Source organism: Lactuca virosa, chromosome 8, assembly GCF_052849685.1.
Source record: "Lactuca virosa cultivar CGN04683 chromosome 8, Lactuca_virosa_CGN04683_v6, whole genome shotgun sequence".
Lineage (NCBI taxonomy): Eukaryota > Viridiplantae > Streptophyta > Magnoliopsida > Asterales > Asteraceae > Lactuca > Lactuca virosa.
In genome coordinates, this window is record NC_136433.1 from 87,906,147 (window position 1) to 87,917,531 (window position 11,385).

The following is an 11,385-nucleotide window of genomic DNA, read 5'->3' on the forward strand; positions in this document are numbered from 1 at the left end:
TGTTATAATGTGTGACCCTATATGATTATATGTTATTAGAAATTATCATTACACAATGATTCTTGAGCATATAGATCTTTCATTATGTTCTTCAATCTAACCACCACCTAACCTCTATACATTACCTAGTAACAACCATCAAATTACACACATCTATCGAGAGTGAAAAGTGAACTTTGATTGATAATTTCTATAAATAATCACCATTCACCTGTTTCCATATAAACTGTCATTCACGGTTCACTTTTCACACTTAATTTAGTTTTGAAACGACAAATCTAACCTACTCCTAAACTACACCTTAAATGCATGTATGTCCACGACAGGACTTGAACCATCAACCTCAAGGAGGGAGGGTAACATCAGATATTGTTGGGCTAGAAACCCTTTAGTTTTTCACACTTGATGGTTGCTACTAGGTGATGTATGGATGTTGGATGATAGTTAGGTTAAAGAACATAAGAGGAACACCAACATTAGAGGAATGTCCACACAATACATCTCACCATGACACCCACAACGATACATAGAAAAAATGTAGAGAGTTTGAAGTGATCAACAAACAATAAATAAGTACTTAGTCCACCATCTGATTCCTAGAAATTAGTAACAAATATATTTCCTTTGTTTATAATAAAAATATTTGTTATGTTTATAAATGATTGGTTAATAATAATATCCACTAATTCCATAATAATTTTCAAAAAAATTTCAATATTTTGGTTATTGGTTAAAAATAATGAAATTTTCAAAAAAGTTTTAATATTTTGACCAAACTAACTACAAAGGACAATATATCGGTATGAGAAACCGGCCAAAAAAGATTTTTTAGATGATATTCTATACTTTCCTATAAACAAAATTTAATTATAATTTTCTTTTTCATAAATTAAAAAGATTTTTTAGATGATATTCTATACTTTCCTATAAACAAAATTTAATTATAATTTTCTTTTTCATAAATTAAACTAAAACATTAAGATTTTACCCAAGATAACTTTTTATTGATTACTAATTTTTTAGCTAAGAAATACTAGTAAAGCAATTATAATCTTTTATCTTATTTGTGATCGGTAAGAATGGTACTCCAAGAATCCAAGGTTAACATACGGTTCATTTTAGCAACAACCACCGCGAGCCTAGTGGTAATCGCTCTACAGCGGTGGTCATCAGTAACCTCAAAATAAGCCATGGAGGCCGGCGCTCTTTTCAGAGCTCTAAAGCCTTCGAATATGATTTTCAAGAAGCCCATCGGACTCCGATGCTCGTCGTCTTCCAAGTCTCCCACTACGCTCTACACAGGTCAATCAGATGATCAATCACTCATTCCGATTCTAATTACCTTCTGTTTACCACATTAATTCGATTAACATCAATGTTAAGAACCCTAATTCGATTTTTGTTGCAGCAAATGGAAGAACAGTGAAGAGAGCGTACGACGGTTTGTTGTTGGATGCAGGTGGAACACTTCTGCAATTGACAAAACCCGTCGAAGATATCTACGCATCGATCGGTCATAAATATGGTCCGTTTTTGGTTTTTTCATCACTTCATCTATCAATTTCTGTTTCAAATTACTTTACAAACTATCTATACATCTTAATGTTGCTCTATTTGTTGATTTCAATAGGTTTAAATGCAACTCCAGCTGATATAAAACAAGGGTTTAAAAGAGCTTTTTCTGCTCCATGGCCTGAAAAGCTTCGTTATCAGGTGACATTGACACATTTAATCTCTTGTTCTCCATTTCATACTCAACCATTATCATGAAAATCTTGAGCTTTTTTGCTATAATTTTACAAAATTATACTTCATTTTTGGTTATTAGGGAGATGGGAGGCCATTCTGGAAGCTCGTCGTCTCTGAAGCCACTGGTTGTGCCAATAATGATTACTTTGAAGAAGTTTATGAGGTGATTCACCTAATAGGCTAATAACTCACTTTCTTTTCTACTTTTAGTTGATTTACACTCTTGATGAATGTTCATTTTTTACTCTTTAACCAGTATTACGCCAATGGTGATGCTTGGCACCTTCCAACTGGAGCCTATGAAACTATATTGATTCTAAAAGAGGCTGGAGGTCAAAATCATCAAGTACTCTTATATTAATCTTTTAATCACACAAAATTTAAAGAGTAATTCATCTATTTGTTTATCTGAAATCCCAAATTTCCAAATTTTTTATACAGTTAAAATGGCTGTTGTCTCCAATTTTGACACCCGCTTGAGGAAACTGTTGCAGGAACTTAATGTTATAGACTTGTAAGTAATAATTCGAATCAATTAACATCATCCATTTATCATCTATTGTTTCTTGAATTTGTAATTTTGTTGTTAGGTTTGATGCTGTCATAATTTCTTCAGAAGTTGGGTTTGAAAAGCCAGATGCAAAAATATTCGAAACTGCTTTAGGTTGTCTGACTACAGTGCTGTTTCTTTATGACTTAAAAGGGTAAAATGGTCATTTACTCTCATTCAGTCCAAAAAAGATGCAGTTTTTGAAACTACTTTTGGTATGTAAGACTAAAATGCTGTTTCTTTTGACTTAACAGATACATGACTTAATCGGGAAATTATACAGGGGTGTTCTTGTTTCATTTTTTATTTAGCACCACTTCTAGACGAAAAGGGTAAAATGGTCATTTATTCTCATTCAGACCATACATAAAAACTGTTTCTTTGTCGTCTGAATCTAAATAAATGACCATTTTACTCTTCAGTGTAGAAATGTTGCTAAATAACAAATGACTGTTTATTTGAGAACTGTTAACAAATGACCATATTACCCTTGTATATAAAAATGATGTTTTTTTTTTATTAGAATATGGATTGTTGATAATGTAGATGAGATTAATGTGGAAGCTTCAAAAGCTGTACACGTAGGAGATGATGAAAAGGCAGATAAATTGGGAGCAAAAACTGTTGGTATTGACTGCTGGTAATAAGTTTAAATACTTCAACAGTTCAACTACATATAATTACATTATTTATAAAATTTTAATTAAATAAATTATGATATAAAAAGTAAAAACGATTTATTGTTTTTCAACAGGTTATGGGGATCAGAAGTGAAGACATTTTCAGATATCCAGGATCGCATACTTGTTCCTGAATATAAATAACATTAATTTTTGGCCGGTTTATTTACATTAAATAATCTTTTAAATATTTGATTAATAATTAAACACACCTTATGTATGTACGTACTTGAGTAAAGTTGAATGTTGTGATTATTTTACATTAATCAACATTTTTTTTCCTGTTATCCTTAAACTGTTTGTATAATTCAAATGTTTTCTCATTAAATTAGTCACTTAGAAAATTTCTTATACAAGTTTGAAGAGCAATTTGTATATGATGCTATCATGGTTTATGAATAAAAAAAGCCATGTCGATAATGCAACCGATAATTATTTTATTAGAATTGTACTAAAGAAACATATAATAAAATAAAAGATATTTATAATGATTTCTAAAATACAGTAATTTTGAGAAAAATAGGCCATATTTTATGTAATAATACTTTTTTTATTATCATGTAGTACTTTTTTACCTAAGTTAATGACATTTTTAATCTTCTTCATCTATGCAAAAAAGGGAAATATTTGACTGATTTGATTATAAACTATGATAAAATACAATAGCTATTAATGGATCAAAATATATTATGTAAAACGAAGAAAATATTATATAATACAGAATAGACGAAAATAAATTACAGTATAAACGAAATAATTTTTATGCGTTTGCATTTTATAATAAATCATATATAAAAATATGTAAATAGTAATTTTAGCAGTCTCAAGTCTCCGAGATTTCCCTCGCCAATTCGCCATGGCGTCTGCTTCATATTCAAGCTAATTACAAGATTTTAATAATTTCTTTGTTCTCACCCCAAAATCTTCTGCTTAACTTTCAAGCTAATTACTAGTTTTTAACACCAATTTATTTCTTCTCACCCCCAAATCAAATCATCCTCTTCACTGCAATTAATCGGCAACACAGGTTTGTTTTCTGCTATATTTTTGTTGTAATCGTTCATTACTTCTGAAACAATCAGCTTTCTCAAATAATTTTATTTTGTGGCTTTCGTAATCTGCGACTGCGAGTTCAGAGTTTATGTTTTTGTAGAATACCTAGAAAATTATTGCTATTGTAACTTGTAAAACGTGCATTAGAATTTGTACATTTGGAACTGATTTGGCTGATCACCTGTATAAAATCTAATACTTCAAACCGCAAAATCTTGTACATATATACAGTCTGTATCTCTGTGATATGATTTTATACAACCAAAATCTATCACATTCCAAATTCAAATGCTGTCCAAGGTACAAAATCTTTCTACAAATCATTATAGAATGAATCCATCCCCTTAAACAGATATATTTTCATCGATTTTGAAGTTGAAAAACTAGTCTATTTGACTCGTAAAAGTCAAAGTTGAGCTCTTTTCCTCAAATTTGTCACTAACAATGCTTAAATTGCTCATTCAAATTGTTAGCAAGCATCAAAGCTTTTCCTCATTATGTTTCATTAAGTTTTACCTGAAGGCTCTCTTATATATCTATAAGTTTTTAATTCCATATTTTGATATAAATTTTCATTTTTAGGCATGTTCTATAAAGTATAAACCCTAGTGAAATTTTACAGCTTTTCATAACAATGGAACAATTCCCAGAAAGACCACTGTTTGGTGGAGCAGTTTCCACTACTTTCCCACTTAGGTTTGAGGTTAGTTTTGTAATTTACCTTTCAGGTCTCTGTTTGTTTAATATACATTCTTCACTGAAAGTTCAAAATTTCAATTGTAGGATGTGAGCAATATTCGTGAAGTTCCTGATCATCAGGTTTGTTTCTTTCTTCCATAAGATTACAAATTTTTTCCAACTTCAATTTAATCCCAAATTGACTGATAAATTGTACATCAAATTATATTTTTCTTATTTGTTATTAAATTTTTATTTGTTCGAAGGAAGTGTTTGTGGACCCTGCACGTGATGAAAGCCTGATATTTGAGCTTTTAGAATTGAAACATGATGTTGAAGACAATGGAAGTGCTACTTGGTTTTTACAAGACCTTGCTAGAGAACAAGGCGCCGAGGGCAATATCGTAATTTTCTTCCCCAGTATTGATCAAATATCTTAAATACCTGTTATTTATGTTAAAAAGAAAAATAAATCTTTTGGTTTTATTTATCTGATCCAGGTGACTGAGCAGTCAGCAGTGTTTGAGGCTCCTGAACTCCAATTCAGAAACTTGCCAGCTGTCATAACAACTGCTAATGCCCAAATGGTATAAAAAATAAATCTTTTTTTTTTTATTTTTCTCTTACTAAGCCCATATATTCATAACAATGGCCAAAATTGTTAATTTGGAAATTACTTTAAAAACTGATATAACAAGTCAAACCGGTTAATTTGGAAAAATATATGAAACTTTTCTGGTTTGATTGGAAAAAAGAAAGTATTAGTGGTCAAATCGCAAAATTGCTCAAAATATAATATTTCTTTTTTTGTAATTTGCATTAAATAAAAACAAAAAGTTCAATTTTGTGTATTTACAAAATATAAAAAATAAATTATACGAACCAAACATATTGTAATTCTTTTGACAAATTCTGATTCCTTTATCTATTTCTTGTTGTAGGCCATCTCTAAAGCAAGACAAGGAAGAGAAGCACAAAATCTAGTGAAGGTATCTTTTATAATTTCATAATCTAATCCACCATTAAATTGTTTTTTAAATAATGTCAAATTTTCTAATTTTTTTTTTTAATTTATTTAGGTATACTTGGCGAATTTGAGACTCAAAGGAGTTGGGACAGATGTAGTTGTTACTGCATACGAGCCTGTCTTCATAAAGTATATATCTTTTTTTTTTTTTTTTGTGAATTTATGAACCACTTTAACCATGTTGTGTTGTGGTTGCAGCCCATTGAGTGAAAGTGCGAGCTCGGTTGGAGCCGGTTTAACCGTGCCGGCTGCACAGTCTGGTCGAACCGCGATGGTTGAAGTTTTTAAACAAGCGGTCTCTTCATTTAGAATTAATGATTGGAATCTGTTCGGTGCTGATGCCGTTTGAGCAAGTGTTATCTGTTATCTGCTATTTATCTGTTGTCTGATAAATTTGGGAAAATTTTGATGTTGAAAGTTTTTGTTTTCGTGATTTTTTTTATTAAGTTGTTTTTTTGTGTTAAGTAAAAAAACACATGTATATGGTCTCCATGGATTTAAGTATTGCTCACATAAATTAATACTTTTAGATGTTTTTGTTTAGCGCTTCCATTTGGTTCACCTGGTTATTCTAAATTGCTAATTGATGTTTTTTTAGGCAAAATACCCATTTGTGTTGTGAAATGTGGCTTTGGATTTCTGAAGAAAAGCGTTGGACATTTGGATTGTAGTTATCTTAGGGTTCGTCAAAATCTAACGTGTGTCTAGTCTACACTTGGATTGTGGGATCTAGGGATGAGTTTTAGAACCGGAAAATCGGTCTGGAATCGGAATCGGACAGGAACCGGAGTATATAGAACCGGTTCCGGTTCCGGGTTTAAAAATTGTCTTTATCCGGGTTCCGGGTAATCCGGGTTTGGGTCCATCGGGTCCGCGTAACCTGGGTCTAAAAACCGGAACTGGTGTTAGGAACCGGAACCACTTTTAGGGCCGGAACCGATTTTTGTGACACGTTTAAAATATGTATATCTCATTCGTTTCAAATCCAATTGACATGCGGTTTTTTCCAACGTGTAGTTTAGAGTTTGTACATGATTTTAGACTATAAATTTGCCATTTTTAGTTTTATATTCATTGATTTACAGTCCCCCAAAGTTGAGATATCAAAGCTGAAAGTTTTTAGTTTTTCAGTTTTTTTGTATTCTGTGAAAATTTTAAAACATGCATATCTAATTCGTTTGAAGTCGGATTGACATGTGGTTTTTTCCAACTTGTAGTTTAGAGTTTCTATATGAGTTTAGACTATAATTTTGTCATTTTTGGTTTAATATTCAATGATTTACAGTCCCCCGAAGTCGGGATATCAAAACTGAAAATTTTCAACTTTTTCAGCTATTTGTTTTGGAGTTGGTATTCTGTGAAAATGTTAACACATGCGTATCTCATTCATTTAAAGTCGGATTGACATGCGGTTTTTTCCAGAGTGTAGTTTAGAGTTTGTACATGATTTTAGACTATAATTTTGTCAATTTTGGTTTCATATTCAATGAGTTACAATCCCCCAAAGTCGGGATATCAATATGAAAATTTTTAAAGTTCAACCCACTAAGAAATAAATAATTACCAAAAAATTCCGGTTTTCCGGTTCTAAACCCACTTTGATGTTTCCACGTTTCCCGGTTCTAGACCCACTTTACCCGGTACCGTACCCGGAACCGAATCGGATCCGGTTCCTATATACCGGTCCGGTTCTACAAAATCCCGTTAACCGGTTCCGGGTTTTCCGGGTCCGGGTCCATCCAGTCCGGGTTTGGACCCACTTTCATCCCTAGTGGGATCCACATAGTTTAATAATTATATAAACGATAAACAAATAATAAAGGCTAATATTAATTGATTAATTTGTTGAGTTTTTCCTTATTAGTTATTTTTGATGTAGGAAGAAAACCCAACAATTGGGCTGAAATACAAGGCTTGTTGCCTTTATATTTCTAAAGATAATTAGGTGAAAGATTAATTATATATTTAGTTATTTAATTTTTTTTATGAGAACTACTATTTAACTCTTTCAAAAAATACAATTATGATCGAGTATAATGAGTTTTGTCGGTCATATTGTTATATTTTGAATAATTTAACAGATTAAGTGATAGATCACATAGAAAAAGTTTAATGATTAAATATATGCAGTTATAAAAGTTGGTTACCTTTACAAATCATTAACCATTCTTTTTAATCCAATCCAACATAAAAAAAAATCGTAAGGTTTGAAGGTGTACTACAATACCTTCGAGGGGCCATGGGGTGTAACGTGGCCTCGGTATTGTCTTGTTAACACCACGCCCCAAAAATACATATGTTGTAACATCTTATTCTGAGAAGTTTATTATTTTGGGATTGTGGACAATAAATGGATCAAGTAAAGGCGTTGAGCTTCAAGAGAATATGGTTTAGACCCTATTGGATGTCTATAATATTGGTTATGTGATCTAAGCCATTGATTTATATTTTGGAATCAAAGGGTAAAAATGGGAAAAGTGATGTTTTAAACTTCTTTCTTGAATTAAGGATTTTATTTCGGTATGTTTGAAGTAAAAATAATTAGATAGAGTTGTAGGGCTCGTCAATACTTTTTCGTGGATATAAAGATCGCCGGAAACGGAGTTGAAACGAAGAAATTACGGCTGATTGAAGCTGGAATGGATTTGGGTGAAAAACCGTCGCCACGGAGTGGAGATCAGAGCTCCACGGCGTGGTAGGCCATGGAGTGGAGAAATGTGGCCACGGAGTGGCAGTCTGTCTGGCCCAAGCCCATGATTTTAGGGTTTCCAATGTATTTAAGCATAAGGTTCTGCATTTTTGGGCATTTTAGCAACCTCCATCATATTTAGAACCCATTGGGATAAACCCTAGCCTCCATCTTCAAGATTTGAGCTCCTCCCTTCTCCTCTCTCCTCTCTTGGATGCTTTTTATAATATTTTGATGAAGCTTAATGATTAAGAAGTCTCTTTTGGTTGCAAGGAATGATGCTTCAAGCTTGGATCTATCTAAGGCACTACATTTATGGACTATTGTGAGTATAAAGTTTCAATCTTGCTCTTTAGTTCTTTAGATCTCTTTATTTGTGGTTTTTGGAATTTTTGGTGCATTTTATGAGTGATCTTGGAGTTGAGTGGACTCAAACATCTTTTGATCAGTTTGGAATGCTTCTTGGACCTCATTGACTAGGAAAGTTATGATCTTTTGCCTTCTTTTTTTATCCGTGCAAGTTATCTTGGTCCTTTAGGCTATTTTGATGTATTAAAGTTTAGATCTTGAAAGATTGTGACATTATTATGGATAAAGTTGGAAACTTTATCCATCTAGACATCTTGTTGATTCAGATATGAAGGTGGAGACTTGGACTTAATGAATTAAGTTGAGAAAGATGCATTTTTGGGTCCCTTTGAGACTTAAAGTCTAGATCTTGATGGTCTAGACCATCTTAATGGATAAAGTTGGAAACTTTATCCAATATGAAACTATTAGGAATCAGATATGAAGATTTTAGCTTTGGTCCTTGTGGATTAAGCCCTTATTGAAGAAAAACCTTTTAGACTGAAGACCACGACGTGGCTAAGGAAGGCCATAACGTGGTGGCGGGACTTATCATGTATGTTTTGTCCGGATGTGCCTACGACGTGACATGATGCTCTCCACAACATGGCGACAAGTTTATTTATGATTTTTTTTGCCTGGATTCTGCCACGACGTGGTAGTAGATTTTGATCGTGACTGGATTGATTCTGCCACGGCTAGGCCACGACGCGGGCGTCAGCTGGAGTTGACTTTTTGAGCAATTTGACTTTTGGTCAAACTTGGGTACAATTGAGTATTTGATTAAGGATTGGTCTCTGTTTAGCTTTAGGAAGCTTGGTTTGTCTATTCTATTGTTGGGGTAGCTGTTAGCTTCTGTTGAATAGTTCAAGTAAGTCTTCTCACTATAACTCATGGGTTGAATAGTTCAAGTGAGTCTTCTGTTGAATACTCTGATATTTATGATCTGACATTTTGATACAACTGTGTATGATGATTTTGAGATACTTAATGTATAGTTTGGATGATTTTAAAAATGAAAAGTTTTATCACTGTTTTGGGACGTTACAACTACATGGATAGGTGACATCATCTTCCTTTTGCCTTTTATGTTACTTTGTTCTTATGTTGTTTAGTTTCATTTCTTTTGTTCGGGAGGAATCCATAATCGTAATAGTTTATATAAATTGCATTAGTTATACTATGAGTTTTCCGAAATCTTAACTGATAATGATTGCATGTATTAGCTTTCTAAAAAGACTTAATTGACTAGAAGAGCCCCAACACATTTCTACTTAACATAACAAAACTAATTCCCAAAATCATAATTCCAAACAATTTAAACACCCTCAGAATCCAAGCTATTCTATTTATAAAAGAAATCCTCCAAAATAGAGTATGACTCTCCCATGAAATTATCCAATACCATCTATACCCAAAACAGAAAATCCAACTCATAAAATCATAACTGGACACATAAACCCACTAATACCACCAACACAAAATATCCCAACATCCCAAAACATAAAACTAGGACAAAACCAAGCTAAAAGGGTAAATATGTCCAAGTCCCAAAAGAAGTGAAAAAACCCTATTTTCCAGAAGAAAAAAACCACATATCTCATAACACCCTTGTACCCAACCCTCACCAATAAACTAAGATCAACTTTTACCTATCAATTAAAAACCAAAAAATAACAGCAAAATCCAAGAAAAAAACCCAAAATACAAGAATATGAGGTAATGTAACTATTAATACCTACGAAATTGAGCTTTGTTTAGTGACTTGCACTATTGTGTCTTTGTGTGACTCACTTGCTGCCAATTCATGAGGTAAATAAATGCCAAGGTTCTTTCCTTAATAATTCTTGATAATCTGAAAGTAACAACCACTTCATCAATAGCTATAATTTCAAAGTTTAACACACCTGATGTTAATTGGTGGGTAAAAGTTGATATTAGTTTATTGGTGAGGTTTGGGTACAAGGGTATTATGAGATCTGTGTTTTTTTTTCCTGGAAAATAGGGTCTTTTTTCAGTTTTTCTAAGATTTGGACAGATTTATCCTTTTGACTTGGTTTTGCCCAGTTTTGTGTTTTGGGATAGCTGGGATAATTTGTGTTGGATCTATCAGTTGGTTTTCAATTCTATTTTTAACCCGATCAACCCAGAACCCAAGTAACCCTAACCCTATTAACCTGAACCTTAATTGGGTTGGGTTTAGGGTCATTTTTTTTAAGAAAAAACCCGACTAACCGACCTGTTTAACTCAAAACCCAATCGGGTTGACCTGATGAACAACCCTACATGCGAGGACTCCATTTCGTTTCACCAAGCCAGAGGTTTTGTAATCAGATTGTTTAAGAAAAGGTTAGAATTTTGGTGTATGACTAATGGCAGACTAAGTGAAAAAGAGATAACCATAATCAAGTTGATTCAATGTTATTTTATGGAAACCCAAAAGGGAGATTGAATTATTGATCAATGTAAACAAAGGCAGGTGACTCACCTAAAGAAATATCAGGAGTTCTTAAAAAATGCATTTGGTCTAAACAAGAGCTTCATCGATGATTATCTTGGGAAAAGGGAAGATCCACCACTAAAAGTAATGCATGCATATGTTGATTTGGTT

At 32.7% G+C, this 11,385-nt stretch overlaps 2 protein-coding genes across 6 annotated transcripts; both read left to right on the forward strand.

The window, feature by feature from the left end:
- Positions 1-1,076: 1,076 nt before the first annotated feature.
- Positions 1,077-3,266, forward strand: LOC145132648 (Haloacid dehalogenase-like hydrolase (HAD) superfamily protein). Of its 4 annotated transcripts, XM_079067518.1 has the most exons (9): positions 1,077-1,302; positions 1,409-1,525; positions 1,631-1,713; positions 1,829-1,912; positions 2,006-2,081; positions 2,191-2,263; positions 2,340-2,413; positions 2,846-2,939; positions 3,054-3,266. In XM_079067518.1, the coding sequence occupies exons 1-9, from the start codon at positions 1,191-1,193 to the stop codon at positions 3,121-3,123; spliced, it is 783 nt and encodes a 260-aa protein (XP_078923644.1). In that variant the 5' UTR covers positions 1,077-1,190; the 3' UTR covers positions 3,124-3,266. The 4 variants fall into 4 exon arrangements, 3 of the variants coding, with proteins under 3 accessions (XP_078923644.1, XP_078923646.1, XP_078923645.1); XR_013718172.1 differs by lacking the exon at positions 3,054-3,266 and having other exon boundaries at positions 2,340-2,514; XM_079067520.1 differs by lacking the exon at positions 3,054-3,266 and having other exon boundaries at positions 2,340-2,453.
- A 602-nt stretch (positions 3,267-3,868) lies between these two features.
- On the forward strand, positions 3,869-6,280 carry LOC145128770 (ran guanine nucleotide release factor, putative (Mog1/PsbP/DUF1795-like photosystem II reaction center PsbP family protein)). Of its 2 annotated transcripts, none has more exons than XM_079063574.1 (8): positions 3,869-4,006; positions 4,655-4,735; positions 4,816-4,851; positions 4,977-5,114; positions 5,211-5,297; positions 5,652-5,699; positions 5,790-5,866; positions 5,936-6,280. In XM_079063574.1, exons 2-8 carry the CDS (start codon positions 4,667-4,669, stop codon positions 6,084-6,086), a joined length of 606 nt encoding a protein of 201 aa, XP_078919700.1. In that variant the 5' UTR covers positions 3,869-4,006; positions 4,655-4,666; the 3' UTR covers positions 6,087-6,280. The 2 variants fall into 2 exon arrangements, with proteins under 2 accessions (XP_078919700.1, XP_078919701.1); XM_079063575.1 differs by having other exon boundaries at positions 3,884-4,006; positions 4,615-4,735.
- The last annotated feature ends 5,105 nt before the right edge of the window (positions 6,281-11,385 follow it).

Excerpts from the sequence above, each read along its gene's own strand:
- LOC145132648 (XM_079067518.1), top strand. The coding sequence starts at position 1,191 with ATGGAGGCCGGCGCTCTTTTCAGAGCTCTAAAGCCTTCGAATATGATT. Across the intron at positions 1,913-2,005 it reads ACTTTGAAGAAGTTTATGAG|TATTACGCCAATGGTGATGC; the intron begins GTGATTCACCTA and ends CTCTTTAACCAG. Across the intron at positions 2,414-2,845 it reads AATATTCGAAACTGCTTTAG|ATGAGATTAATGTGGAAGCT; the intron begins GTTGTCTGACTA and ends TTGATAATGTAG.
- LOC145128770 (XM_079063574.1), top strand. The coding sequence starts at position 4,667 with ATGGAACAATTCCCAGAAAGACCACTGTTTGGTGGAGCAGTTTCCACT. Across the intron at positions 5,298-5,651 it reads CAACTGCTAATGCCCAAATG|GCCATCTCTAAAGCAAGACA; the intron begins GTATAAAAAATA and ends TTCTTGTTGTAG. Across the intron at positions 5,700-5,789 it reads AAGCACAAAATCTAGTGAAG|GTATACTTGGCGAATTTGAG; the intron begins GTATCTTTTATA and ends TAATTTATTTAG.